General features: G+C 39.6%; 1 protein-coding gene across 2 annotated transcripts; it reads left to right on the top strand.

The window, feature by feature from the left end:
• The first annotated feature begins 1491 nt into the window (after window positions 1-1491).
• Window positions 1492-23788, top strand: LOC129359221 (tumor necrosis factor receptor superfamily member 19-like). 2 transcript variants are annotated; one of them, XM_055028688.1, is made up of 10 exons: window positions 1492-1901; window positions 2819-2908; window positions 3822-3935; window positions 9933-10111; window positions 10203-10288; window positions 17914-18078; window positions 19953-20081; window positions 20215-20317; window positions 21738-22009; window positions 23112-23788. In XM_055028688.1, the coding sequence occupies exons 1-10, from the start codon at window positions 1899-1901 to the stop codon at window positions 23114-23116; spliced, it is 1146 nt and encodes a 381-aa protein (XP_054884663.1). In that variant the 5' UTR covers window positions 1492-1898; the 3' UTR covers window positions 23117-23788. The 2 variants fall into 2 exon arrangements, with proteins under 2 accessions (XP_054884663.1, XP_054884664.1); XM_055028689.1 differs by having other exon boundaries at window positions 1493-1993.
• Window positions 23789-24369: the final 581 nt, after the last annotated feature.

The following is a 24369-nucleotide window of genomic DNA, read 5'->3' as shown; positions in this document are numbered from 1 at the left end:
TCGCTGCATTAAACACCACTCTACAACTTTAACCCCAGCACATGAATAAATTCAGTGCAAACATGAACAAAATATTTACTGTTCTTTATAAACTACACAATGGAATTGCATTATGTCATTACCTGTAAGTAAATTAATGATTCAATTAAACTGAATTATTAACTCATGGTACACAATTCACACAAAACTTACAAGCAGAAACAAATAATAGTCATAACAACCTGTAGTTTACATAAAATAAATGAAATTTACCATATTATGATTTTGAAGCACGTTTACATGTAACTATACTCTAATTTCCAGGAATTGTTGTATTCCAGGACATGCCCAGACTTGTACTGTATAATTAGCCACTTTACTGCAGGGCTGAACTTTTGTCCTTTGTGTCTTTGCCTTGGTTGACATTCATACATACATAGGGGCATGCACACGCATGTATGCACAAGTTTTTTTTTTTGCCGAGAAGTGAGTTTAAACTTTAGCTTTTTTTGTTTATTGCTATGCTGTTTGGATATTAGTGGCTGCTCTTGTGTCACTGAAGCCATAAATAAACTCTCATATCAGGGAACCTTTAGCGTAATAAGGACTGTTGGACTTTGGTAGAGGAAAGAATACTTTAAAATGGCTTAAAACAATCAGTGCTAAACAATACACTAATCAAACACTTTGTTAGGTGACCCACAGTAGTTCTGGTTTGGACCCTCTTATGCCTTGGGAACTCCCTTAATTTTTATTGATTTAACAAGGTGTTGGGGAAATGTTCCTGATCCTGATGCATGATGGGAATCTTCACGTTATCCCAAAGAAGTTCAAGTGGATTGAGAAATGGTGTCTGTGGCGGTCAGTGAAGTGCAATTGATGGTCATGTTCAGGAAGCCAGTGTTGAGCTCAATAATTTGAGATGTCACAAGGTACATTATCCTGCTGGAAGTATCGCATTAGTATATGGGCACACTTAATGGATGATGGCCAGACATGATACTTAGGAAATGATGCTCAGCTGGGGTCCAATGGGTGTCAAAATATGCAGAAATTTCCCAACAATAACACCAAACTGATTTGTGCAATTTAGCACATCTGCAGCATTTAAGTTCTGCCAAATTCAGAACTTAAATCCTGCATCTGAAATCAAGATGTATCCAACCAGGCATAACTGTTGTTTTAATCTGTTATTATGCAATTTGTGGTGAATCTGTAACTGTCCCCTTGATTTCCTTTTCTTAGATGACAGCAGTGTTGTCTTCTGTAATTTTGACCTATCTGCTTTAAAGCTGCTGTGTTATGCATTCATTGGTGGTTTTCTGCATACCATAGATGCAAGTGTTATTTGGACTCCTGACAGACTTGCATGTTTTATCCTTACATGGGTGTTGTTGGATTCAGAGCCATGGAAAAAGCAAAAGAATTAGCTATCAAAAGATACATGTGTGATGGCAACTGAACTTTATAAAACAGGCAAAAGATATCAGCAATATATCTTTTGCAAATGCTAATAATAAACAGAATTCAAGCTCAAATAAAGACAAGGTAAATTATGGGGTTTTGCTGAATCCAAGCCATAATCAGATATTTGCTGTCATCGATCTGACACAGGAGGCAGCGGGCTGAAGACTGATCATTCAATGAATTCAGGCCTGTGTATGTGTGTGGGTGCGTGTGCGTGCGTGTTTGCGTGTCTGTGCGCATTTCTCTCTGTCTCTCTCTGTGTGAAAGCGTGTCTTTGATGTAGGCTGGCTGATCACAGATCAGATCCATAAAGCCTGCCCCTTCTCCCCGCCTTTGATCTGCGCTTGAGCTTCTGCTGCTGCTGCTGCAGCTCAAAACAGAGCTGTGCGGTGCAGGAGCAGTACGGTACGGTGCGGTGCGGTGCGGTGCGGTGCAGGAGCTGCGGCGCTGACATGGTGAGCTCACCGGTGCGGGAAACACGCCTTTCGCCGGTCTGCTGTCCACTTTTCGGGATCTTTAGCCAATAGCCTGCTCTTTTTTTGATCAGGTAAGAAACGCGCTGAGTTCAGCTTGGGACATTCATGCGTCGTTCACTGACGGGAAACAGAGTTGGATTTTAGCAGATCACAGTGAAAAATCACCATAACAAACCTTACACTGTTTACCATGCTGAATTAAGTCTTCTTGGTGGCTACATTTTTAAGCTATTTAGGAATTGTTGATATTAATTTTGGATTGGTTGCATTCAATAACAAGCAGGGTGAGATGTGAAATATAGACTATTTAGTTCAAATTAAATATTTGGCTTGCATTCCTTTTACTTCTGGTTCTACCAAACTATTGAACCTGCAATGTAAGGAACAAAGCAATAATATGACAGTTTTCTTCCTCATAATTTAGAAAACTAGTTTAAGTAGGATAAGCAGATTCTGCCCAGTGCTGTTTAAAATGCGTCCTGTAAGACATGCGACACTGAAATGTGACATTAATAAATGTAAAATTTTATTTCAGGTTTCTTTTTTTGGAAAGCTGTTCTTTCCACTAGATTCCAGTCATGTTCATGCTGTCTGCACATGCTTAAATTAAAATGTAATTTTTGTGTGTGTGTGTGTGTGCTTTCAAAGAAATCGACAACTTTCTCTGCCTTACATATTTGCTTTTTATTTTCACCATACTTTACACAATTAATTGAGAACTACCCAAACTCACAGAGACATTTCATTGTAAAGAAGAACAAAACTGTAGTCACATTTTGATCCAAACCGTCATATCATTTGTTATTTGTTGTTCTCAAAATATTGCTCCAACCAAATATGCGTTTGCTTCTTAACAGGAGAATATAAAGATTTGACTGGTTTGTCTTTGCTTTCAGCTCAAAGCATTAGTGGCCATCAAGATGTTTTGGAGGCTTCCACACAGCTTGTCCCTCCTGCTAACTGCACATATCATCTTCTCAGCTTTGGTAGGAACGCTTTCACTTGTATATTTTTGTGATTAATTGTATTATTATTATTGTAATTATTTTATAATATATATGGATTATCACTGTCATATTACTTGTAGCAAACGGTATGTGTGGATATTTTGTTTATTAGACATCGATCTTGACAAAAATGAGTTAATTTGCCTATTTTCTCAGGTAGCTATGGGAGCAATAGGAGCTGCTCTGCTAGTTTTCTACCACCAGAATTATTTTTACTTTGAGGGAAAAGTGTAGTAGTCTCCTTTTAGTCAGCTGACCAGTGGACAGAATCATTTGTGGGAGGGTTTTTGTAGGCAGCAGTTTGATGGGTGGCATATGTGGCATGACGGATATTTTTAAGTTATGGAAACATTTCTCAAAAACTTTTTTCTTGTAAATGAGGTCCAGGTAGCTGCAGCAACAGGTGGGGAGGGGTAACACTTAACTGTTACCCCTCTTCTTCTCAGACATGCCATTGCAAATACTTCTGACAGAAACCAATGTGCAAGACTTTTTAAAACATATTAGCTTTTATAAACTACATATGCGTGTCCTCCAGTGTTGAAAAGGAGACTGAGAGTTCCCATCTGAGCGCATGCTGTCATATTTTCCCTATCCACTGCGCTTTTATGATTATATCTGCTGGCCAGACTCCCTGTTTTCCTGTGATCTCTGTATTGTTGCCAGCTACAAAGTTTCCCACAAGACTCATTAAGGTTTGATCTCCTCACATCCCATCTGCTTCAGACGTTACTATCAAAAGGAGTCCATAGCAATGACTTAGACCCTCTTAAAGTATCATGAGACAAAGTGATGTGTAGCTATGGAAGGGGTTGTCTTTATCTGCCACGGACAGAAGTGGTGATGAAATGCAGGAATCTTTAACTTTCACCAAATGTCTGTTTCCCTTCAGCTCGGCGTGGGAGCCATGGAGGGGAGCAGAGAGTGCAGAGAGCAGGAGTACAAGGACCGCTTTGGGAACTGCAAACCCTGCAAACAGTGCGATGCAGGACAGGAGCTTTCTAAGGTTGGAGCACAAGTGTTTTGAAATAGGTTTTTGCCTTTTAATCGTCTCTTCTGTTAGATTCATCCAGCACTCTGTGTAAGATATGGCTTTGGAATCAATCAAAACGACTTTGAGAAAAGCGTTTCACATCACATGTTGGGGAAAACTAGCAGCTTTATTTATTGCTTCCTCCCTTTTATCCAGAGAGCCGCCAAACCGTTATTAACTTCTGTCCAACAACGCCGGCCCTCCTTTAATCAGACACACCCATTCTTTTGACCTCCTCCAGCTGAATGGCTTCCATTGTCTTTCCCCATCACGGCTGGTCCAACTCATTGTCTTCACCCTCTGAAGCAAGCCATGCCTAAGCTTGCAGCTCTCTCAACAGGGAATAGAGTCTTTTCCACCCCCTGAGCCGCAGCTTTCTGTGAGCTTTGTACAAACAGGCCTCTATAGTGTCAGTTAGGGCTGGTGAGCCCTTTTCCTCTCTAGAAGCACCGATTACAGCACCTACCCAGCCTGGCAAGAGGAGGCAGTGATGGGAAGCCAAATAAACAGGACATAGAATAATCTAGATGCCCCTCAAACTTTTTGTCACATTATATCCACAGGTGGTAATGAATCTTATGGGTTAAACCAACACAAAGGCCTGGACAAATATTAAAAGGTAGAAAAGGGACCCTGCTTTTAATTTTTATGAAATGAGTATCTGACAAGTAGGGCATTTTTTGCATAATATCCCCTTTACTCTGATACCCCTTACACAATAGAGATAATCTAATTTCAGAGGACAACTTGTTAGGAAATAAAATCTACCTGTGTGTTATTTAATCTGCGCAATTGTCTTGAAACATGGTGGTGTCAGAGTCATGCTAAGGGGATGCTTTTCTTCAGCAGAGGTTAGGAATCTAGTCAGAAATGTTGATCAAACTGAACACAGAAGCAGTGAAAGTAAACCTAGTAGTCTGCAAAAAGATTTGAGACTGAGCTAGAGGTTTACCTTTTCGCAGTAAAGCAACCAGAAACAAGCATCTAATTTGACAAAACTGGAAAGTTCAAGTTCATAGACACTCTTTACACAATCTGACAGAGATCTGCCTTGAAAATAAATATAGATAGAATATTTAGTTTCTAAATATACATGCCCCAATAAACTCACAGCTGTAATTCCAGGGGAAGATTTGCAGTCTCTGAGAGACTGCAAAACAATGTACTACACACTTTTCAGATTTTAGTTGTAAAATTTTCAAAAAAGAAAAGAAAAAAACCCTCTCCTTCCATGTTATAATTATAAGCTATTTGTGTGAGACTATGTCATAAAATCCAGATGACATGAAATGCATTTAATTATGGGAATAGTAATGAAGCACATAGTGCAAGTCACTTTTGACTAGTGCCAAATGTGTGTGTGTGTGTGTGGGGGGTAGTGTGTGTGTATGTATATTTTTTTTACACAAACAATTTCTGAAACCAGCATCAGTGCACAACTGCAGGTAATTAATTAGACTCTACAAAGAACTTAAACACACACAGACAAAATGGGCATCAGAAGTTTGTATCACTTTATGATCTGCAGCCTTGCCGTATGGCTGGATACGAGGCAGATGTTTCTAACAAAAATACATTAGCAGCAGGAAAATTAAAGATGAAAACACTCTCTACCCTCAGCTTTACATCTGTTGAACACATTTAAGCCCTGTCGCCTTTAATCTGCAAGCACACAAACATGCACTGTGTGCTTAGTAACATGCTTCAGTGATCCTCCAGTTTCTCTGCCTGCTCAGCAGGCGTGAGTGCTGCCCGCCACCCTGGGGTCCTGGTTAATAATTGGCCGCTTCACTCTTTCTCTGAAGGTAGCGGGATGCTGGCTCAAAGAGAAGACCAGAGCCTGGGACCGGGGGAAAGACTCCCAGAGTTAGAAAAGCTTGTGATCAGAGATCTGCGTAACCCTAAAAACGATGGGGGTTTTGACCCGGTGGGGAAGGAAGCGGCCTTCTGGAGTCCCTCTGTGCAGCTGCTATAGAGATTTCAGAGGAATGTGGCCCAGTTTGCTCTGGATGTTTGCCTCTGGAAGCCGCTCTGACAAACATCAATTAGCACCGCCACGCTAACTGTTGCTCAAGTAGCCACCCACACATAGTCCATTATAACTACTTTACTCTACACATATTTGATTCCAGATTTCATTCCGTTTTGGTAGAAAAAGGGTTTACCGGCCTTCCAGTGCATTCTAGAAAAATGCAAGTGGCAAAAAAAGAACAAAGAAATGTCAGGAGCATGCGTTTTTGATGTGACATCAATATGTAGCATAGGAAGATGGTAATTATTCCTGCAACAGCAATCCCAAGACAAAGAACCGTTGAGTGCTGCTGGCTGAAAAGCTGTCACAAATATTCATTTTTGTCAAGCAACAGAAAAGTTGTCCATGTGGTGCAGAATTTTCACATCTGAAGAAGTTTTCAGAGTCTTTCTAAACAAAAAAAGGTTTCATTGTGTTATGAGCGAAACAGAACCTTGCTCCAACGGACTTGGCAGTGTTTCCAGGCTTGTTTCATCACAGGATCATATGACCGGCTGCCCCTCCTCTCCCCTCTCCTACCGTGATTCCCTCTTAATCTCAGAAATATCTGTGCGTCTGAACACGCATCAGGACCCAGCCAGCTCGGCCCCTCTCTCCCCTCCACACGGCTGTTATGCTTGGCAGTCTCAGCCAAACAAGATCAGGAGATAGGACATGCAGGGGAACGTGATGTCAAGCATCTGCTTATTTTATTTTGTTTTCATGGTTTTTGAGGGCATGTAAAGCCATTTCTAAGTTTGTGTAGAAGCGGTGGATGCATAATTTAATACATTGTCTGTAGATTTCTTTTAAAATGATTTTTTTTTCAAACTGAGTACTTTAAAGAGGATATTGCAGTTAACAAACTTAGTGTGACATGTTTTTTCTTTTTCCTTTTTGAATTCAGGCTTTTACTCTCCAGAAGTTCTGTCCTCTCCTGACTGGTTCAGCTGATGATTTGGCCAAAACAGTGACTTTCTCAAAATAATGTAGTTTAGGACCTTCGAATTGTTATGCTGCTATTTTGTTTATGCTGGTGCCATCTGCAGCCTCTGATACGGGACAGAGACCATGAAGGTTAACCATTTTATCTCCAAACTCTTGATAAGCTGTGACTGATTAAATTTTGGAAATTCAAGCTGCTTGAAGTAGCTGATGTTTGCCACAGTTATAAATGCCTTTTACATTTTATGTTTACATGTACTTGTTAGTATTTGTTGTGTTGACCTTCAATCTGATATTTTCATTGGCTGATAACTGTTATCAAGATACACCAAGGTTTCATGAAGTCACAGTTTCAGGGTTTTCAGACCATTGAGTCTTGTGATGTTGCCCCGACTTCCCCTTTGGCCAGGCACTGCCAGTCAGCTGGCTGAAAAATGACACCTACACTTTACAGCTCCAGAGAGACGGATTTAGGAGTTCTGATTCATTTCCAGTCAAAAGAAGCATAAAGTCATAACTTTTATTGAGGCAACGCTGATTAAAACTAGAGTTGGCATCCTGTGAGCAGCATGTCTGTAAATCAACCAGCTGCAGGATAGCCAGGTAGCCTGACTAACTAATAAAGTCTAGCTTTATAGGTTCTGTTGAACAAAGGCTAATAACAGGAGAAGGTACACACTTCTTACACAACTTATGGTCTAAAAACAAAAGCAGAAGTAATTGCATATTTTTACACTAAGAAAATAGATTGATATAAGGAAACTGTTTTTACTGAAGTAAACATATTGTGAGCCTCTCCTGTCAGCTCTGCTGTGTCTTCTTTCCTGTTATAAAAGAAAGAAAAGTTGCTCCTTATTATCCTATGCGGTCTGTAGATGAGGAGCAGCACTTGGCTTTGTTCCTCTTTGCTTCAGTGCTCTGACCTGCTTGTGTCTGCGTAGCACTGGCCCATCCTGACATGTGGTGCCCCAGGAACAGTGCTTGTGCCAATGCCAGGCCCGGTTGGATTGAATCATCCTGAGGCCCCATTGCTTCATGTGGAAACAGGTCACTAGGCCCTATCCTGCAATCACTCCTCTGCAAATCCCTTTTCGATTAACTGTCTTGACAAAATCGAAGATTATGACATGCAAAGAGGAGCCTTATTAATTTGTCTTTTCCCCACTGCATAAGCCATCCCTCTTCTTCCCTTGGTGCCCTACTCTGCCCTGCTGCATTGTACGGCCTTATATGGAGAGCTCAGAGGAACAGCTGCAATTGGCCGATCCAATCTGGGCCACCTGGCCAAGCACGGCTCAAGGTTTCAATGTCAGGCTCACATGTGTTTGGCTGGAAGGGACGTCTTTCTAATCCTCCCTCTCTGTGCCCGAGCAAGATCACATATTTGCCTCCGACCTCCATTTTTATTTCCCCTAAACCCAACCTCCCTCTATCAAAGTCTTCTGCCCACATTCCAGCCGGAGTGCATGCCAGACCAGTGAAACGGGACACGGGTGAGGAGAGAAGTTCTTTTTGAAGTTGACCTTCACTTTAATGATATATCCCTGTCCTCCAGGATCTGGAGAGCAATGTGGGGATCCTGGATTACATGAGTACAGCTGCCACAGAGCCGATAATGAATGAACAATATATGATGTCATTGCTGCAGGGTTTTTTTCATTCTGTGCAATGTACAGTAATATCAGCTGTTATCAAGGTCACCAGGCTTTCAACATCAGTTTCAGAGATCTGGATATCTGGGAAGAGAGATGCGCAGTGGCCAGATTGTAATTTTATCTTTATAGGTTTGAGAAAGTGAGATCCTGGTAAATCTATACCACAAAATTTTTGCCCTTTTGTTTAATCTCTCTAGACTCTTGGGTATTATTTCCCTCTTTTGTTTTAAGCTCACAACATACAGGGTTTCTTCAGGATTCATGTTTAGAGCTGAGGGGGATGTGGATGTTTTTAAAGGGGCCTCAATATGTACCAGTGAAGATGTTGGTGTGTTACACCACAGTAAAAGCTCAGGAAGAAACCAGCTGCAATATTCTTGCAATATGAAGGTTCAGGTCTGACAAACATAAACACATTAATAATTCTGATTAACCAAACCTATTTCTCTTAAGTTCTTGTGCTTTAAAATTATCCACATAACACTTTATGGAGGATGAGGTGGGGTGACTAAGGTGGTTTATTGTATTTTTCTAAACAGTGTCTGTCCAAACATCATGGCAGAAAATGTTTTGCATTTTGCTAAACATCATATTAATGGTTTGTTTTTTGAAATGATTAAGCAGATCACTCTAACATTACTTAAAATAAAGACATAAGTGTGACCTTAAACCAATTTCATTAAGAAGGCATGAGGATCAGATCAGATTACAGTTCAAAATATAGGACTTTACTGTGAAGCTTTACCCGAAAGGCAGTAGGGTGCTGTGTTTTATACATGAAATGTTTGCTGAAAGAATCTAATGCATAGAAGTGATTTGCATTAGATCATTCACACATGCAAGAGAAGCTGGCCTTTATAAAGGCACCTTTAATGGTTTAGCACAAAACAAGTATTCATATGCTTTTCCCTCCATCTACTTCTTTATAATCCCTGCACTCTTCCTGAAGCATTTCCTTTGCTAGCCAGCCTCTCAATCAACAGGGCTCTCACTGAGTCAGGTCAGAGTGGGAGTAGTTTAAAAAACACAGCAATAAACCTGTGACAATACAACAGTGGGTGTCCCCAAAGGCTTTGTTATTCAAATGCATGGCCTCTCTGGGTCTTGCAGCGGAAGGCGACTCATTCATACTGAGAGAGTCAGGGAGATTATTGGCTGTGTAAGATGGACTCTGAAAAGAGGCAGGCCATTGTTACCCTCTAACCCAGTGGGCTAAGATCATTCTTTAATTTTGGGACCCCCAGCAGTTCACATTCAAACTCCCCCTTTCACCATCTGCACATCAACCCAAATCAACCAATTCCCCCCCCCCAACCCTGCCACCTCTTACTCTGTATTCTTCTCTTTTAATCCCCCCAGGAATGTGGCTTTGGTTATGGAGAGGATGCCCGGTGCGTGCCTTGTCGGAGCAGCCGCTTCAAAGAGGACCGGAGCCTGCAGAAGTGCAAACCCTGTCTGGACTGTGGCCTCATCAACCGCTTCCAGAAGGGCAACTGCTCCACCACCAGCAACGCCGTGTGTGGCGACTGTCTACCGGGGTAAGAAAGCACTCAAACACCAGTCTGTCTAATTTTATAGTAAAAAATGTTTGTTTTGTTTACTAAACATGTAACCTTGTGTCTGCAACAGATTTTATAGAAAAACAAAATTAAGTGGATTCCAGGACATGGAGTGCATACCTTGTGGGGACCCTCCGCCTCCATATGAGCCCAATTGTAAGCACTTTTGAATCATTTGACCACTCCTAACGGTTGGCCTGAAATGCTCCCAGAAAACAGACTCCCCAAACCGCAGCAGGAGATGTTCGAACATGAAACAACAGAGATACAAAAGTCAGAAAGCAAACACCATCACCACAAACACATGCATTTGAACTTCTTGCCAAATGCGAGTGGAACCAAAACCCGGTGCCACAACAAAGCTAACACAGAGACACACACTCAACATGCCAGCACAAAGTCCTTATAAGAGTAACCAGAACCACAACTTTCTAAGGGTGGAGTGAGCTGTGTTTGACTCATTAAGTCCAACCAAGGCAGCCAGCTATGTTACGAAGATAAATAAATGCTGGGATTTCAAAGCTGGGAAGTTTAAGAGCTGAAATGGATCCTGCAATGGCCACCTAAGATTTGCCAGCACGGGGTTATATTGGATTATAGAACATGTCACTCATTTTCAGTGCTCAGTTTGGGCTAAATGAGAAAACTTCCCTGAGTAGAACATTTTTCTAAAGTATTCACTTCCCTTAATCTTTCTGTAACATTAGAGCCATAAACTTTAAATTAACATGCAGTGGAAGGAAAGGAGCACACAGTTTGCAAATGGTTTTCACAAATAACAATCTGAAAAGTGTGCATTTGTTTTCACCCCACATTATCTGATACCATCAAATAAAATCCAACCAACTACCTTTGGAAATGACCAAGGTTGTAAACAAAGAACACAAGTAATTGCATTTCAGTTTGAACTGCATCATGAAGATTAAGGACCACAGCAGACATTTCAGGGAGAAAGCAGGCTTACATGTGCAAACCTCAGAGACTTAGAGACACTGTGACTGAAAGGTCCAAATGCATGCAACATTTCACAGATTTTTAAAACCATGTACAACTTTTTTTTAACCTCACAACTGTGCACTACAATTTGTTGGTATATTTTTTGGCTGTGATATGATGAAACAGTCCAAAGGTTTAAGGGGTGTGAATACCTTTTCAAGGCACAGTTAATGAAAAATGCTGCGTGTATGTTTGATTCAACTACAATTACAACAATTCTGAGTTTGCTGCTTTAATTTCTGGCATTTATGTGGACAAAAGAAACTGGGAATGTGTTCCAATAAATCCACACAGCTCATATTCCATTAGGCTGCACATCCTATTAACTTCTTCCTCCTTGTCAAGAGCAATGGTTTGATTTCAGTTTTGCAAATGAAACCAACAAGCAAATGAACTTTTTTCTTGGTAATCGAGTGTGACTTCCTGCAGGGAGCTTGTACTGATGATCTAAGTGTTGGAAGAGCGGAAATATCACCTAAACAACATTCGCAGTCTTTGCACAGCACAATGGAGGCGTCATTGGACTGGCTGCTCTTGGTTTTGTTATTTAATCTCGCCCCTTTATTGACGTGGATAAGAAAAAAGAAAACCTGGATGTGTATGCTGACCTTGAGACAACAGGCCTCCCTCTGTCTGCTCATTTGTCCATCTGTGCCACTTCCCGTTTTGATACTGGAGGAGGCCTGTGAAACAAAATGGCCATTGTGTGTGGGAACATAGCCGGTGGTTCGCTCCTACAGGGACTCTCAGTGGAGTATTTCCAAATGTTTGAAAGTCTTGCCACGCCCCCCTCTCAGCCGCCCTTCACCCCCATCCACGGCTGTTATCTCGAGGAGGATGGTGAAAACTTAAAGGGCAGCTCATTCTAGTAGGCCACCCTGGCCCGGGGCAGCGGTGCAGCTGTGCAGGAGGAAGCAGTTGTAGTCTGGGGTGGACTGTAAATCTTCCCCCCTCCTTCCTTCTTTCTCTCTCTTCCCCCAATGGCTTTTTAGAGTTAAAATGAGGTTGTTTTATGGATTTCTTCATCCTCTGTAATGCGTTTCATCTGCTGAAATAGTTCACCGTCCCGGTGGAGTTGAACCTGTATGCGTTCTCTGGTAGTTTCTTCCTGTCCCGACTTTATTACAATGGGCTTCATAAATCAGCCAGTCAGAAATGTAAATGTTTTTCAGTTTATTCACAGACAAAAGCGATAAAATCCAGCCATTATGCATAATTAATACAACCTTTAAGCAGAATGTTGAGAAATCTGTTGAAAACGGTTTGACCTTATCTGAATCTTCATTCCTTAGAATGAGATAAATTGGTTGTTTGTTTTTCAAGTATAACTAATTACTGAGCTGCTGCCAGTTAATCAGGCGATTTGTGGAAGTCTCCTTTTTGTTTCCCATCAGATAAAGTCTTAGGATGTCCTTTAATGATGTACATCTTGAATGCTACATATTCAGACATTCCTACACATCAACACTTTGACTTTTTATGTTTTTGCAAGTTTTTTTAATACAATTATGAACATTTCACCCATCGTTTACTCATATAGGATACTTTTTAACATTGCACCAGTTATTCAGACAAAGACAGGAATCAACCAGTTCTACCTCGATTGGCTGCAGATTGTTACCAAAACTAAGAATTCCCTCCATTTCCAGTCTATAAACACATCAGCTAACAGCATGTTATTGATTTTGATGAATATGAGAGTCATGGAGGTATGATAGAGTAATTCCTTTAGTGTCTTTTGGATTCAAAATAAAATATAAAAATTGAAAGACCAGATCACTAAATCTTTGTTAAACATTCTTCATTTAGCTTCTAGTTCAGGATGAGTAAAAGAGTATTTCACAGAGTTGTTTTTCTTATTTATTTTTTTACATTATTTGTACTCTTTTCCTCCTGGGCTAATGCAGATCAGTTCTTTTTAAAAAATTTCAATCTGGACTGAATCATCTTACAAAATTTACAGATTCTGTAAAACACAGCTTGGGACTTTTGATAAATTTCAAAATTCAAGTTGTGATGTGGTAAATACATTTCACTTGGGCATAAAACAAAAATAAAATAACGTGTTTTTAGATTTACTTGTTTATTATACATTATGAAATGAGGAAGAAAGTTTTTCCTGAAAATATTGAAACCCAAAAACCATTTTAATGCTTTTTCAGACATTTCAAGTTCACATATTAAAATTGGACTTCTTAGATGTGATAATGTCCCAAAATGCTGCTCCAATACAGTTAAAACACTTGTTAAAATTACTCCAGTATTTAATTTTATGAATCCAGTTCCCAGGAAAAAAGGAAAGCCTACCAGCAGCTTAAAGCAGCGGTTCCAGTATTTAAACTCACACTCATCGAAGCCACTCCGATGCAGGCGTGTGGGATCATGATAGCTGCTGATCGCAGAACACTTTGTCCTGCCTCCTGTCTTACTCAAGCTATATGCAGACTGTCAAAGCGGCACCTTACAGCAATAATCATGCTTGGCGTTGCCAGAGAAAAGATGGTTACATGCACACAAATCGAGTCGGTTTTGACACGAAGTCAAAAAGTTCAATCTGAGCTTCTGTTGCCATCGAGCGTTATTTCACCAGATCAAGTCAATACAGGAAATTTATTAATGGGTAAATTAAAGCCTTAATTACCATAATCAAATAATCCACAAAGCATGAAGGTCAAAGGAAACGGTCCCATAAATACAAGTGAAAACCACAGGAAAGTTTAAGATGCAACTCAGTTTAGTTATCACTGCAAACTTTCCTGTCATAATGTTTGTGGTCATAAATTAAATGTGGTCTCATAGAGGGAGGTGGCCATAAAAAAAACTGTTTAACATGATATATTTGTTAAAATGATAATCACTGTATTATTTTTTGTTGTTATTTTGATGCATAGACTTAATTTAAAATAAGGAATAAACAAGTGCTAAATCACTTTTAGCCATTCAGCTCTTCAGACAGAAACCGTGTTATAATCCAGTGTAGTTCCTTATTTCTCCCCATAGGGGAAATGTATGTTTGCGCCAAACATACAGCAGTTCAAACAAACAGCACAACATAATTTAATACGCTGACGCTATTCTGAGTAAGTAACCAGCTGTCATCAATGTGCTTCACTTGTTCTTCTGTCTAGAGACATGTTTATTTTATATTTTTGTGTAAATTTTTGTTTCAAAATTAAAATAACCACAAAAAATTATTTAAAATAACATTAGCATGCCTTCATTAACCTTCTTGTTGGATTATTTTAGCAGCAGAATGACTAATTACTTCTGTTCTTTGAAAGAAAAAAAGATCACACCAAACATTTTTACTGTATTCGTACACAGGATTATGATGCTGTGAGAATCTCATCCGTTTATGCTCGTTTTTCATAAATTTACTGTCTGAACATTCTTGAAGATATTTCCAAATAACAAATTGTATCTTTTTTTTTTTTTGTAAGTGAGTTTATCAGTTTTGTGTCAGCCACCAGGGTTCAGCAACAGGTGTGAGAGGGGCCCTGCTGTGTTACTTCTTTAAAACATACTGTATGACCGAGTTGTTATTTTAAAGCTGTGATTCCAGATGCCATGTCAAATTTAGTAAATTACAGTTTCTTCACTTACTGAAACTGTTTCAGTAAATGAAATATATGATACATGAATCAAATATCTCTAATGTTTATGTATAAATGACAACTCATGTCTATACCAAGGAGAATGCATTCCTCTCTCCTATTCAGCGATCAGGGTAAACATTGCTATGGCTCCGTTAAAGAAAGACCTTAGAGGCCTTCATACAGACGTAAGTCAAAGAGCCTTTTAAGGTGCAAAGAAGTGCTGCTTTTATTTGGACTATAAGTGCCATTCCACAAAGTGACCGCGTCTGTGAAAGGCTGTGGTTTATTGGTCTGGTTTGTGTGGAGATAATATCAGCAGGTGAGGTCTGTTCAATGGAGCAGTGTTTATCTGTGTGTGCTGCAGCTGCCGGCGCTCCGATAACAGGCCGCCTTTGTGTTGATGCTCACCTCGGATGAGCTGGATCTGACCTTCACAATGAAGACCAAGTTTAAACACCGTGGTCAGATGTCAGACACCACACAGATACCCTGGACTGGTTAAGAGCCTATAAAACCAAACACTAACACAGTTGGAAACAACACTTAGCTTTAGGATGACGGTTTAGATTCTACATTTTATCACTTTAGGCGAAAATGATTTTCGAACTGATTTACTGTGATTGAATGTTCTTTTTTTGTTGTTTTTTTCCCTCAGTGGTTTATATTTTATTCTTCAGTTTGACCAGGAGGTTTGAGAGCAAACAAGGAGTTATCAGCTTCACTGCAGCTAAAGCCTTTCAATACAAACATGCCTGTATAAACAGGAACTTATATAAACCAGCATGGTTTAAGCTGTGCCACGATGCCTCTGGAATGTTCCATAAACCCGACATCATGTACGTTCTCTTGTTTATAGCTAACCAATCCTTCGCTGTCCCTCCTAGGAGATTTGAAAAGCTGCTTTCAGTGTTTCATCGTATTTCCCCATCTGAAGGAATGTTAAAATACCCTGATCCCCTATCTGTCTAAAAGAGGAGGGAAAAAAACAAAACAAAAAAACTGGCCAGCACTAAAGCAATGTTTACACAGCAAAACAAAGAGCTCTTGAACGTGAAAAGGCTGATACTGGCCGCATTTATGATTAATATACTGAAAAACAAATAGTGGAGCTGACTAGAAAAAGATCTCCTCAAACAAGAACTCACTCATTCCGGTTGCCATTCTCACTGGTAACCATTCAGTCTGCTTCACTGTACGCTCCCTGCCACTGTTTGCTCTGTATTAAGCCACGCCTTCAATATCATGCACACACAGACCGGGGGAGACTGTGTGTGATTTCTCTAGCAGATCAGAGTTAATTGTGTGGAGCTATTTGTACACGGCCTTGAGAGTTTAGGCTGCTACTGTCTTTCTTAGACAAAACAACAATCACAGTAGAAGGGCTTTAAAGTTATGCACAAATTTGGAATAGTTATAAACTGACTGACATGTCAAGGGTGTACCACCAAGACTAAAAGGCTTCAAATTTTCTCTGTGTTGTCTTTAGCCCTCAGGCTTTCTCAAATAATGGCTGATAATAAAGAAAGCGATGCCCCTAAGGATTCATGATGTGCACCTAAGGTTGCATTGTGATGTTGTGGTAAATATTATTACTATGGCTCATGTTTTAGTTGATTTAAACCATATTGTGCTGTGCAAATCTTCCCATCCTTAACTTTCCTCTTCTACACAAAATGTATCAGTTTCTGCCAGGATTTAGACTAAACAACATTGCTGGCAGCAAAATACAGGACAAATACCTGACAGTGTGGCTCCATGGCTCATAGCACGCTAACTGTTGTTTTGTAGATTTCTTTCTTTAAAAATAGTTTTGAAGGTTGCTCTCATACATCTTTGGAGATAATCATGACAAAAAAAAGTGTCATCAGTCATCAGCTTTAGGTTTTAAATAAAACAAAGGGCCACGGATGCCAATTTGAAAAAAAAAAAAGTGTAGCATTGTTGTTTTTTGTCTTACAGAAGTAATGTCCACCAAAATTTCAGGTTTCAGATTACTTGCATCCTTCACCAGTGGTAAAATCTTAAACAGGCTTTGATTGTGTTTTTGACGATCTGCTGTCAGTGTTGGTCCAATTGTAATTTGAGTTACCAGATGAACTGGTAACTCAAATCTAAAAAGCAAACATGACACACAGCACGTGATCATAAACTCAGTTTTTCCTTCCACTACAGATAATAATGTTATTGTGTGAAATGTGAAAAGAGTTGCACTTGGTGATCTCCCCAAACTTAATTATCACCTGATTCTTCAAAACACAGCTGCAGAGAGTTTTGGTGATTCTGTGCTCTCTGCGTTTATTTTGCTTTTTTTTTTTTTTTTTTAAATCTCTGCACTTTCTTGTGAAAACTGAAAAGAAGAGCAAATGGTGAAACCTGACTCCTAATAAGTTCTTGTGATGTGGCACTCTGTGATCTTTGTTTAAACTAACAACAGTCTCCGAAAACATTTGCAAGAATCCACAAATGAGTCTCCGGCTGCAACCGCGTGGAGAATTTCATTTGATTAAAGGATGATTACATGTAGCAGAAGCAATTTTTTCTTTCTTTTAAAAAACTGCTTCACGTTTTTCTGTTGTGATGTTTAGCCTTAAGCCGCATTAAGCCCTGACGCTCCGTAGCTGTGCGAACATGTAAAATGAGCTGCATTCTTCAAGGCTTTATATGAATGTGTGTTAAGGGTCCCGATGGCAGGAGCAAACACACACATTGTTTCCCCTCAGGTGGGACGAGAGACGTAATGGAGCCTCATTATGAAATCAGCACAATATAGACGCTTAGATGGACCATGTTTTCTAATTTTCCCCCGTACATAAAGAAACTTGAAGGGCTTTTAAAAGCTGTCCTGGCTTGTGTGCCTGACAAAGTGCGAGAGGGGTGGTAGGTAGAGCAATGCGTGTAAATCATCTTCTGTTCAGAACAAGACAGAGGTAGTTAAAGAGGGAATCCACCGCAGGCGTTTCGTCTTTGAACTCCTCTGCTTATTTCATTAGGCTTTAGCAAAAAGGTACCTGACCTAAAGAACAAAGAGACAATTAATCTCCTGCTTCCACGTTGCCTGGGAAAGCTCGCATCAGATAACACACATGGCCCTCTGCTGTGTTTGTCCCCACTCCCATGGACGTTTCTTCCACTTTAAGTAAACGCCGAGTTATTTCTCTGCTCTCATTTTCTGTGTGGTCTCCTTCGCAGGTAGTGGGCGTGTGAACCTGGTGCCTCTGCCCTCCGTGGTGACGAGTCCTCGTGACGTGGCGCTGGCCGCAGTCATCTGCAGCGCGCTGGCCACGGTCCTGCTGGCGCTGCTGGTTCTGTGCGTCATCTACTGCAAGAGGCAGCTGCTGGAGAAGAAGCCCAGCGGTCAGTCAGGATGCCCTCATGTGTTGTATTTCCTTTATTTCTCAAAGAAGCATTTTGATGTTTCCTCAAGATCAGATGTGCAAGTCGTAGTCTTTTACTAAAATGCAGGACGACATCACAGAGATGCCAGAATTTGAGTATTTTTAGCTCTTTTTTTTTGTCAGTTTTGCAAACTAATTTTGTTGAAGCAAAGACATTTAATCCACAAGCAATAAAAGCAAGTCTTATGGTCCCTGCAAGACTAAAAAATTAATTTTTGCAATGTTGTTTGGTGAAATGGGTTCTTGTTAACAATTACAAAATCAATATATGTAGTTTGTATTGATGGGTTCACTGTGACATTTTTGAGGTCATCTTTAGCTTTCACTCTCTGAAGGTCATTATGAATAATTAAAACTTAAAAAGGATTCGAACATAAAACTGAGACACAGTTTTATGTGAGAAAACAAACATATTTTATGTATTTTGTCCTTCAATCCACACAAAAACTCAGTTTAATATCATCAAAAATGATTATTTATGAAACTTCTGACCAAAGAGGTTTTGGGAAAATCCCTGTACTTACATGTGGGAACTGAGATTGACATGATTCAGAACCAGACAGAGATAGTTAAAGAGGGAATCCACTGCAGGATGCTTGACTCAGTCATGCATTTAATTAACTTTATATTCTAATACATAATTTAAAGTAGTTCAATCTGTATATCTATCAACACAAATTAACCTTCAGGCACTTTCTTTACTTCCTAATAGGGAGTTGTGTTTGTTTTGACGCTGGTTTTAGCTTTGCGCTGCACTGCTCCTTATGCGTTTTTGTTTAAAAGAACACTGAGGCGCAGAATTGTGTGTGTTTTATGTGAGCAAAACTTTTCTTAAACTGTTCCACTGTGCACGGTAGTAAGTTTTTTTCAGCAAAGTTGCAGAGACATTTATTTTGACAGTGACTCAGCTAAGTTTGTACAAGGCCTAAATCTCACTTTAGGCATTTCATGATTTTATGCCTCTAAAAAAAATTAACTACTTTTGAACATTTTGTGAAATCTTTGTGGGTCTATTACAACAGTGACATTTCAGCGCAAAATAATTTTGAGAAGATGTTTTTTTTTTTTTTTAAATAAAGGAAAAAAAGCACATATGCATTCTAAAACTTGCCTTTAAATTATTATCCTGACTTCAGAGATAAGTTGGCAGATTAATGTTTAAAAAAAAAAAGAAAGAGTTGCTAAGGCCTTGAAATGAGGCTTCACTGCTGTCTGAACTTGACTTCATTTCTCCTTTGTTAACTTCCCAAACCGGGTGCTGAACTAAGCTTTATTAAACGACGCTGCATATTTGTGGGAACTTGTTTAATAACCTGCATTCGTGAGGCTAGAAGTGATTAAGCCTGTGAAATATCCCCGGGCGACAAATTAATGACATCATGTGTCCCCTTTGAGCATGTCGGGAACAAAGAGTTGTAGCAGAAGGTATCAAGGCGTTACCAGTCACTTTTATTTATTTACTTTTTAACTTTTTTCCTTCAGTTAAGTATTTTGTTAGTAATTTCCCTCCATTAAAATGTGCACAACGCCCTTCGCCAGAGCTGGCACAACATGCAAACTGTTGCACTTTCAAATTGTACTAAGAAGTTATTATTAACCTCATTAACCTGATGGTGGTTGGCCTTGTCAGTAACATATCATGCTACAACTTTGTCCTGTGGAGAGAATGATTAGATTTAGAGGTTGAAACAAATTGATTAGGCAATAAATTCACATTTATTGATTAGTTAGTAGTATTTTATATCTAGTATGGATTTTTGCTGAATAATTTGAGAGGTCTGCAGCTTGTTTCTTACGTCATGGAAGGTCACCATGTTGTTGCTTTTCCTTCAGCTTCCTCTCTGAGGTCTCCAGACTGTCCCTACAGCGGGGCAGAGCTCTCCTGTCTGGACGCACGCTGGCTCCACGACTTCCCCCACAGAACCTGCTGCCAGTGTCACCTGGACTCCGGACACCACTGTGGTGCGTTCAGGTTTAGCTGATGAAGTTAGCAAGAAATCCAATGATTGCATTGTTAATTGTGTTGGTGATCCATTCACCAAAAAATGAATGGTACAGATGTGAAGTTTATGCTGTGTTTGTGTGTGCTGTGTAGGTCCACTACACCTGAACCCCTCACTGTGCTGTGATGAGAGCTGCAGTTTGGGCCGCAGCCAGGATGTCAGTCCTTTCCAGTCACAGATGAGCCTCGGTGATGAGTAAGTAACATTTGTGCTCAAATACAAATTTGTGTTAATCTATACATTGTGATTCAGTTATCAAATTTAGCTGTAATAGAAATCATTTTTCTGCAGGGCGAATAACTTATTAGCAGGTGTATGATAGTGGAGACAATAAACCCCCGTGACATCCTGTTGCTGGATAAAAAAAATGTGCAGAAGAGGTTACAATTAACCTAATAATACGCTGACTGGTTCAATGAGAGGTGGTACCACATTTCATTGATTTACAAAACCAAGACTCATCATTTGTGTTAAGAGGTTGCAGGTAGTTTGGCAGATGATTCCCTCAAACACTGAATTTCAGCCACATTATTCTGTGAAACACGGTGGTTTAGGTATGATGCTATGGGAATGTTGCTCATTTACATGAGCAACATTCCAGAGGTTATGAATAAGTCGAATATGTAAACATTTTGAAAAGGTGAACATGCTACCTTGTAGGATGACAAGATTTACTGTTTTTGAGGCAAAACCAAGAAATGTGGAAGTAATCTACAATAGAGTAGATTACCTGCAGAATGGAAAATGTTTTTAATGAACAAAAAGATATTTGCCACTTACTTGGTAAATCCAGCTAAACACTAAACAGGTATTTTAAAGGATCTATGCAAATCCTTGTTTCTCAATGTTTCTGGGCTCATTTTTCATGTCAAGCTTTAAAAAGCCTAAATTGCCATTTTGAGCTGTTTAACATCTTATAGCAGCGATTACAATTATTAGATTCATTAACTGTAAGTAACGGAGGCTTTGCCTCAATATGTTCAGCCTGTTTGACACGCAACAAATATTTCATTGTAGAAAATTTCATTATCATTTGAGTAGCTTCATGCTGTTTTTTTGTGCTGACCAGAATAAGATTGGCTTTTTGAAGGATCAGGACAAGTCAAACTGAAAACTGGTCTAAGCCAGTCACCAGGTGATTGCTCAATGTAACACTAATATTATATCTGTAGATAAATCATTGGATTAGAATTAAAAAAAAAACAGACACAGCTAAATAAGGTTTTAATCTAATCTGTTGGTTCAAATTTGCATAAATCTCTTCATGGTTGACGTCTTTCGAGAGGCAGAGTTGTTCCCTATAAGCTCGGCTTTTGTTAAGACCTGCAGGTAGGACATCAACCAGCTTAACACTGAACTGCTCCACTTTTCATCTTACTGCCTTTATTATCAAGCTGCTGTAGGCGCATAAAGAGTTCATCTGTTTGAAGCTCCGCCAACAGGAAAGAGCAAAAGGGTCTCTCCACCAGGATATGCACACGAAGTTATGAGGGTTTGATCAGCCGATGTTGATATTTGGAAATAAGTCAGTCAGATAAAAAGATTGCTTCCTGAAATTTGCAAAAAAACAAAAAAAAAAACACAATCTTACCAACTTTTGTTTTTCTTCCCACAGAAATAGACACCTACATGAAGAAGATACTCCGATGTGGCTGGAAGGTCACACAGAGCCTGAGTGTGTGGGAGAGGACGAACTGACAGGAAGTGTTGAGTCTCCTGAATACTTGGAGCTTCCTCTCTGTGGAGTCGACTCAGCAGGAGGAAGCGAGGAGGGAGGAGAGGAAGAGGAAGGATTGAGGGAGTATTCGTGTGAAAGGAGGCGAGAGGACTGCAGTGACACTGTGACTGATGCACTTCTTCCTAAACAGCAAGGGCAAATGCAGGAAGGTGAGCAGCCATGTTTCTCTGTATTTATTTTACTTTTAAAATTAGGGAGGTTATTATGATGTGGTTGTGTATAAATAAATTTATCCTACCTTTGGCTAAAAGGCTTTTCTTAATATATATATATATATATAAAAACACCCTCCTACCTGTGTGTGTCATGCCACACTCAACATCCAACTAGAACATTTAAACTTTTAATAAAAGTAATGAATGTTCTGAGATTAGTGCTAAATATAAAATACAAGGGTGAAAAATAAGTTTTAAAGTTTTTCAGACCAGACTCCATGCTGAACCATGTAGGATATATAGACGTTAATAGGAGTTGTGATATAATTAACGAGGAAGTTGCCTGCTATTGCAACTTGCTCATTCAGGAGGAATAAATGATGCAATTCAATGTCTCGATGCAATATGCTGGGTTTCCTTATAGTGTAGCACATATTTCCAAGCTTATTTGAATAATAAACTGAGCATAGCTTACTGTTTGAATTCAGTTGGAATGGATGCATGATTAAATCTAAATACTTTCTTTAGAAAGTTCCTCGGGATGACGTGTTGTGAATTGCCGCTATATTAACAAACTGAATTTAATTGGATTTCATGGAAAAACTTAAAGAAGTAGTTAAGAGGATTTCCTATAGATGTCTCTAATTGTGTAACAATTATTTTTTCATTGAGAAACTATCATTTCTCAATGAAGGGAGTTTTTCCCACTAAATTAATATTCTTCAAATTAAGAACTGGATGAGGAATGAATTAATCTTAAGGATTATTTGCATCTTTAGCTTTTAAGTGAAGTGAGCATTGTAAAAGTGAATCATCATCATTCTAAGGTCCACTCATTTTCAGAAAACACAGAATGGAGAAAATAAATACATTAATTCCTCATATGTTATGTGGACACGTTTGTCTCAGCTCAGCCTTTTTATAAACCGTTACGTAGCTCTGAGTGTGTGTATGTGTGTGTCCGTGATGAGCATGCACTAAAAGAAACTGGAGACAGCTCCAGCCAACACGATCCAGCTGTATGTCAGCCCACTGCCGTCTCAGCACGTTAACTAATCGCTGCGTGTGTGCTCTCCTCTTCCTGCTCTCTGCCCAGGGTGACGTGGACGTCTCTGGCTTGAACCCCCACCTGGACTCCACAACAGCCACGCCCAGATTCAGTCTTGGATTCCTACCTAGTCTCCCCACACGCACAGACACACACAATACAGACACGGGCGCGGTCGTGCCGTCTCCTTGAAATGCCTCATCAGTGACCTCAGAGCCCTCCGTCAGATGGTCCAAACAAAACACACACGTGCATCCCCACAGGAGCGCTGCCGCAGATGGATAAAAACACTAAAACACACTGAGAATGTGAACTCGATGGCCCACTGGGTTCGATCATATGAAGTTGAAACGTTGTGACTTTGACCAGTGAAGCAAAGTGAATCCTGAGAATGTCTCACATCGTCACATGTAGGAGAATCTAAACTGTACCACTCGTCTAGAAGCAGGTGTTATGAAGCTTTTGTGTAAAAGTTTGACGAAATGTCTCAAAAGTGAAAAAGTTGCACATCGAAGACAATCTTGACAGTACGGAGCAGTTTGGGACAAGGAATGTCTAAGTGATAAACGCCCTGTAGATACTGTAAAATACTTAATAGGTCAATATTTTTGTTACGGACTGTAGACTTGACTGCATGTTTGCCTTTCTCAGCTCTGTTGTAGCGTTTTGTTGTGAAGCTTCATGTCCATGTAGCGTTGTAAATAAACCTCTGAAACAAAATAACATTTCATGGTATCTGTTTTTAAATAATGTAGAAGTGCAACATTTACCTGTGAAATTACAAAGTGCAACTTAACCTTTAACCTCATCTCCCAGCTAACTTCACTGCAAAAATACTAAATCAGACCAAAGTTGGTCTACTACTCGTGCAAATATCTTAGTACACTTGAAGTAAAAACGAGGAGGAATAAATGGTGCAATTCAAAAACTAATGAGTAACTTTTCTTTCAGATATAAGAGCTTGTTTTTAAGAAGATAATTCCTTTATCTACTTAAATGTTAAAAGTACAATTTCCTCTGGGAGATTATTTCACTTATAACCAGACATCTTTCCCATGTACGTTTTAATCATTTAGAAATTATTGACTTAAACTATCAGTCAAATGTACTTTTAAGTTAGTTTTGCTTTCTATTTGGTCTAGAAATTAGATAAAAATACTTTGTGCTTTTGCAGTGTTCAAAGTCAAACAGAAACTTGTGCGTTTTGTAGCCAGGATCTCCCTTAATAAGCCACGGTACCAGCCCTGTTGAAAAAGTACAGACTTTAAAGTCCATGTCTGTGCAATACATCGAGGGAAAATTATTC

Source organism: Poeciliopsis prolifica, unplaced genomic scaffold, assembly GCF_027474105.1.
Source record: "Poeciliopsis prolifica strain line A6 unplaced genomic scaffold, Auburn_PproV2 SCAFFOLD004, whole genome shotgun sequence".
In the NCBI taxonomy this organism is placed as follows: Eukaryota; Metazoa; Chordata; class Actinopteri; order Cyprinodontiformes; family Poeciliidae; genus Poeciliopsis; species Poeciliopsis prolifica.
Note: the sequence above shows the minus strand (reverse complement) of the source record. Positions and strands in the feature narration are given on the sequence as shown.

Excerpts from the sequence above, each read along its gene's own strand:
- LOC129359221 (XM_055028688.1), top strand. Across the intron at positions 2,909-3,821 it reads ATATCATCTTCTCAGCTTTG|CTCGGCGTGGGAGCCATGGA; the intron begins GTAGGAACGCTT and ends GTTTCCCTTCAG. Across the intron at positions 3,936-9,932 it reads CAGGACAGGAGCTTTCTAAG|GAATGTGGCTTTGGTTATGG; the intron begins GTTGGAGCACAA and ends TAATCCCCCCAG.